The sequence below is a fragment of the Scyliorhinus torazame genome, chromosome 20 (assembly GCF_047496885.1).
Source record: "Scyliorhinus torazame isolate Kashiwa2021f chromosome 20, sScyTor2.1, whole genome shotgun sequence".
Taxonomy (NCBI): Eukaryota; Metazoa; Chordata; class Chondrichthyes; order Carcharhiniformes; family Scyliorhinidae; genus Scyliorhinus; species Scyliorhinus torazame.
The window spans coordinates 16,972,609-16,978,608 of record NC_092726.1 but is presented as its reverse complement, the minus strand read 5'-3'; the positions used below and the strand labels follow the sequence as shown (position 1 = coordinate 16,978,608).

General features: G+C 47.4%; 2 protein-coding genes across 14 annotated transcripts in view; one reads left to right on the top strand and one right to left on the bottom strand.

Moving 5' to 3' along the window:
• tacc1 (transforming, acidic coiled-coil containing protein 1) overlaps window positions 1-6,000 on the bottom strand; it is a 457,444-nt gene that overhangs the window by 75,023 nt on the left and 376,421 nt on the right. The gene's annotated exons all lie outside the window — the stretch shown is intronic.
• Window positions 3,598-6,000, top strand: part of LOC140396915 (fibroblast growth factor receptor 1) — a 54,810-nt gene continuing 52,407 nt past the window's right edge. For both annotated transcript variants that reach the window (XM_072485837.1, XM_072485838.1), the window contains exon 1: window positions 3,598-3,743. In XM_072485837.1, coding sequence (XP_072341938.1) covers window positions 3,647-3,743 — 97 coding nt within the window. In that variant the 5' untranslated portion in view covers window positions 3,598-3,646. The remainder of the gene's footprint in view (window positions 3,744-6,000) is intronic.

Genomic DNA, 6,000 nt, shown 5'->3' with positions numbered 1-6,000 from the left:
GTTTCTGTGCCGTAAATGTGCTCTGAGGAAAAGCTTTTTCACCCAGAGGGTGGCTGGAGTCGGGAACAAACTTCCTGAGAGGTGGTGGAAGCAGGTTCCATCGAAGTTTCAAAAGGCAATTTGATTGCTATCCAAAAAGAATGTGCAGGATGCTGAGGATAAAGCAGGGGAGTGGAATTCGGTAGAATGATGTTTCAGAGAGCCAGTGCAGACCCGATTGGCCGAGTGGCCTCCTTCTGCAATGTAAAGGATTCTGTGAAAGTCCATGGTGAATTCAAAATATTTGAAAATGCAGGGAAACTGTGTTCGAAATTAGTTTCCTGGTAATCAAAATTATCTTGGAGACAATAAGCATCCTCTTCAGGTTTCCACGTGTTTCGAGGTTGTTTCCTAAATCTGTGTGAAGGAACGTTGGTTCCACGGCAGCTGCAGCGAGGCGACTGAGTTCTGACCTGACAGTGAGTGGCTCAGTGACGCTTGACCTCAGATGTGCCGGAGCCTCTGGCTTTGTCCGTCAACATTGCCCTGTGGAAATAATGGGTTTCACCTGGTTCACAGTCTTGGAAGAAAGATGTGGACCAGTCTGGACTAAATGGCCTGTTTTTGTGCTGTATGTAATTAGTGAGCTGTTGGAAGAGGCCTGTGCTGTGAAATCAGGCTGGTCACATGGAACCACCATTTGTTTGAAGCCATTGCGTCCTTTGTATCGAATCTGCCCCGGTACGAGAGCCAATCCAAAAACAAACCCCACTGCCTCGCTCACTACACACCGCAAAGCTTCCCTCAGCTTCAGCGGTTTGGCTACTTTTACCTGAAGACATCGAATAGATCAGACCGCTTTCTCTGCCTGGTCAACTCTTCTGAGTGAAGAGATTTCCCCCGAGTCTCTTCATCAAACAACTTCCTTTGTAAGGGTAATAATGCTGCAAGCTTGCTTCAACTTTGCTACGAACTGGCTATCTCCAGTTGAAATTCAAGCCCATCTGTGCAGTTGATTATTTCCACAGCCTGGGAAAGATGAAAGACCCTGCTTCTGTTAGCCTTGCTAAGATGGCTGCCACTGGGAGTGGTCTTACGTAGTTATGTTTCCGAGGTTCACAGTGCATTTGAACATCTGCTTTAACGATTATATTGTGTTTACGTTCAGTTCGAGCCTGTCACAGAGCAGCTGGAACCGATTATACCATCCCAAACAACCAGGGCAGGGTTACTCGTGAAGGATTTTCTTTCCTGATTGGGCCTGCCCTTTCATGTTGGTCAAAGGTCATTGAGAGAAAATGTCCTGGGATCATCACCAACCTATCACAACACTGCAGCATGTTGAGCTTCGTTGCAAATAGACCCTGTAATATTTTAACCCTTCCAGTGCTGCACACCGAAGACCAAGATTTAACAGCTTTGCATGACCACTCTGTCCCTCGCAGATTTAATCAGAGTAGATTGCCTGAGCTGAGCACTGGAAGAGGAACCTGTCTATCCTTGTGTCCTCGCTATATCATGCTTTTCTCAATCTCCCTGTATGTGAGAAAGTTCCATGCGAATGGGCTGAAGCTCATTGAGCCTCAGCAGTCTGAGCTGTGACATGAATCTTGACTGTTCTGTTTAGCTCGCAGATTTCCCCCCAAAGCCCTACTCAATTAAATTCTCCATGAGTCTGCTTGAAAATGGGCTGGGAGTCCACCGAATCACAGGAAGAGGAGCTGGGAGTCCACCGAATCACAGGAAGAGGAGCTGGGAGTCCACCCAATCACAGGAAGAGGAGCTGGGAGTCCACCCAATCACAGGAAGAGGAGCTGGGAGTCCACCCAATCACAGGAAGAGGAGCTGGGAGTCCACCCAATCACAGGAAGAGGAGCTGGGAGTCCACCCAATCACAGGAAGAGGAGCTGGGAGTCCACCGAATCACAGGAAGAGGAGCTGGGAGTCCACCCAATCACAGGAAGAGGAGCTGGGAGTCCACCCAATCACAGGAAGAGGGGCTGGGAGTCCACCGAATCACAGGAAGAGGAGCTGGGAGTCCACCCAATCACAGGAAGAGGAGCTGGGAGTCCACCCAATCACAGGAAGAGGAGCTGGGAGTCCACCCAATCACAGGAAGAGGAGCTGGGAGTCCACCGAATCACAGGAAGAACATTTTGTTAGAACTGATCAAGTTCCACAGTTCCGATGAAGAGTCCATGACTCAAATTGGCAGCACGGTAGCATAGCGGTTAGCGCAATTGCTTCACAGCTCCAGGGTCCCAGGTTCGATTCCCGGCTGGGTCACTGTATGTGCGGAGTCTGCACGTTCTCCCCGTGTGTGCGTGGGTTTCCTCCGGGTGCTCCGGTTTCCTCCCACAGTCCAAAGATGTGCAGGTTAGGTGGATTGGCCATGCTAAATTGCCCTTAGTGTCCAAAATTGCCCTTAGTGTTGGTTGAGTGGGGTTACTGGGTTATGGGGATAGGGTGGTGTGGGCTTGGGTAGGGTGCTCTTTCCAAGAGCCGGTGCAGACTCGATGGGCCGAATGGCCTCCTTCTGCACTGTAAATTCTATGAAATTGTTAACTCTGTTTCTCTCCTGGTGGACAAGACCGTAAGATATAGGAGCAGAAGTAGACCGCTCGGCCCATCGGTCTGCTCTGCCATTCAATGAAATCATCATGGCTGATCTGATATATAACTCTTTATTCCCTTACCGATTAAAAATCTGCCTGTCTCAGTTTTGAATATGCTTAACAACCCAGTCTCCCTACAGCTCTCTGCGGTAAGGTATTGCACAGATTCACGACCATCTGAGATTTGCTGGCAGATCTGCTGAGTTTTCCCAGCTTCCTCCTCTTGTTTCAGATTTCAGCATCTGCGTTATTTTGCTTATTTTATTAATTCATTTGTTGCTTCTTGGAAGCATAGTGTTTGTGCTATTGATATTAGTGGGTTACCAGCTGAATTTCTTTGCCGAAGCAGTTACCTTGAATCAGGACTTTGATGGTCTTTGAGCTGAAGACTGATGGCGGTTAGGCGGATGTAAATGATTTGCAGCCAAGGCACGATGATATTCTGAGAAAGTTGGGCCAAAAGCTTACTTGTGTCGAGACAGAAGAAGGTTGAAGGAATAGCCAGACTGGGCCTCAAAACTACACATCCGTGTTAGTTGGGCTGGGAAGAAGACACCAGGCCCCGTTTGATAAGTATCTTGGCATCGCCTGGCATTGATCGCCAGCTTCACCTCAGTGAGGAGCAAGGTTGTGGATTCAGGTCCCACTCGGGGGCTTGAGTAAGGAGTTGGAGATGCTGTCTTTCAGATGTGAAGCCCCATCTTGCCTTTCAGCTGCATGTAAAGGACCCCGTGGCGCTACTTCAATGAAGCGTAGGTATCCTGGGTAATATTTATCCCTTCACCCAGAGAGGTGAACCTGTGGAATTCACGACCAGATTATCTGGTCATTATTATATTGCTGCTTTGGGTACTAGCTGTGCGTAAATTGACTGCCTGTGTTTCTTACATTACAATAATGACAAAACGTCTAGAGTATTTCATGGGCTGTAAAAGTGCTTGAGAACTCTAGCAGTCATGCAAGATGCTTTGTAAATGTAAATCTTTCCTTTTCTTCCTTTTTTGTTCTCTGCTCATCTCCTAAAGATCCGATCACAGCACTGGAGTCTCATCATGGAAGGAGTTGTACCTTCGGACAAGGCCAATTACACCTGTGTGGTGATGAACAAATATGGCAGCATTAACCACACGTACCAGCTGGATGTTGTTGGTAAGAAGCTTTGGCTGTTTTTTTTCATGGGAAAACCATTACCAATGTTGTCAAGGGACGTCCAACTAAAAGATAACTGCGTTCAGTCATCAGAATCTGCTTCTTGATTTTGGTGTCTTCCGTCTCTTTGAAGTCCTGAGGTCCTGTTGATCTACTTTGACTTGGAAGGGATGCAGTGCGTTTAAAACACAACCAGGCATGACTATCTTAGTTTCTTCTAAGAATGATGATGAATTAAGGAATATTGTATATTCCTTCCCTTTTGCACTCCTCTCTGGGCCATGTCTCACGGAGATGGGGCTGTTCCCGAGCTGACTACTGTAACTCAAGAAGTGACCATGTACCCTTCGTCTTTACCTCCCCCTCAGCTGTCACAGGTCTTCCTACTCCATTCTGAGACACGGCTTGGAGTTGAACGCCAGTCACGGGTGTCACACACACAGATGAATTTGATAGCAAGGCCTCAGAATTAGGGCTTTAAACAAGGGCTTGTCCATTAAATTGGCCATTTTCATTGCAACAAATTCTGGCCTTGGGCAGCTCAATGGGAGAAGAGAACGGAGAGCCATGTCAGGAGGCAGAAGGAGTTACAAAGGGAGAAATTGTTTGCTGCACTGTGTGTTTTACTGACATCAATATAATTGACGAAAGAACCTGAAGGCGGATGAGGGGAAAAGCATGTCGACAGCGAGTTATTAGAATCTGCAATGTACTGCGTGAAGGAGATAGGGAAGCAGATTCAACAGCTACTGTCCAAAACAACTTGGTTATGTAGTTTAAAAGGACACATTTCAGGGCTGTGGGAAGCAGCAGGGGAGTGGGTCTGATTGGACGGATCCTGCAGAGCCAGCACAACTCAGTTGGGCTGAATGGCCGCCTCCTGTGCTGTGTGACTTCAAATGCTGAAGTAATGTGTTTGAGTCATTGCGTTAGACGTTGGATGAGTGAACTCTGGGGTCGAGCCATGTTGAAAGGAGTGCACTTTACTACTAATAGACCGGGTTCTGGTTTTGTAGATAGTCCTGCAAGTGTGGGCAAGGGGTTCTACTGTGTGGAGACAGAGGAACTACTGTTGCATGACTGGAACTAGTCCTTATTTTGAGGATAAGGGGTGAACCTTCTTTTAGGACTGAGGTGAGGAGAACTTTCTTCACCCAGAGAGGTGAACCTGTGGAATTCACGACCACAGAAAGTAGTTGATGCCAAAAGGTTGTGTAATTTCAAGAAGCAATTAGATATGGGGCTAAACTGATATGCGGTGGGGGGGGGGGGGGGGGGGGAATTGAATTTGATGATCAGCCGTGATCGTAAAAAATTTTTTTTCCAATTAAGGGGCAATTTAGCGTGGCCAATTCACCTACCCTGCACATCTTTGGGTTGTGGGGGTGAGACCCACGCAGACACGGGGAGAATGTGAAAGCTCCACACGGACAGTGACCCGGGATCGAACCCGGGTCCTCGGCACCGCGAGGCAGCAGTACTAACCACTGCGCCACTGTGGCGCCCTCGTGATCATAAAGAATGGTGGGGAAGGTTCAAAGGGCCGATTGGACTCCTCTTGCTTCTCTTTTCTACGTATGTATGAATCAGAATTGGAGGGTAGTTTATTCTCTGTGAGTTCAATCCCATCCAGTGAGTGTGCACATATGTGGACAGTCTCCAAAAGTACAACAAATTAACCATTTACAACTGATTGAATTTGATTACATGAAAGAATTGGGAAGAATTCCGTGTTTGCTAACTGAGCTCCGATGCAGCTGTTACAGGCTCTTTGTTAAATTACTGGGCCTGTGTTTTCTTGGTTTGACCTTTGTCCTCCCCCTCTCTCAGTGAATCAGCTGTCATGTTTATTTTCACTGTTCTTGATGGGTCACTCACCTTGCTGGGTCAGAAAAGGAAGCCTTTGTCTTTGTGTTTGGCACGCCTGCCCTTCAATGGACCCCCTTATTACTTGGAGTTTACTTCTAGCCTGCTTATCTTAAACAGACAGGAAACCCCCTTCCTCTCTCCCTCCATCCCCATTCGCCCACAACCAGATCATCGACGATTGCGATCTGATTTTTGTTCAACTGCCTGTTATTGTTCATTCTCTTTCAAAGCCAGTCGGGGAGAGCAAGCATCCCATTGTATGTACTAAATAATGTTAGTTTTAATCTAACCAAGCTAAAGAACTCCCAACCTCGGCCAATGGACAGTCAACGTCTGCAGCCCTGTTTTATGCCTTTGTTCAAGTCAGAAAACTGTCAACGCCAAAAAG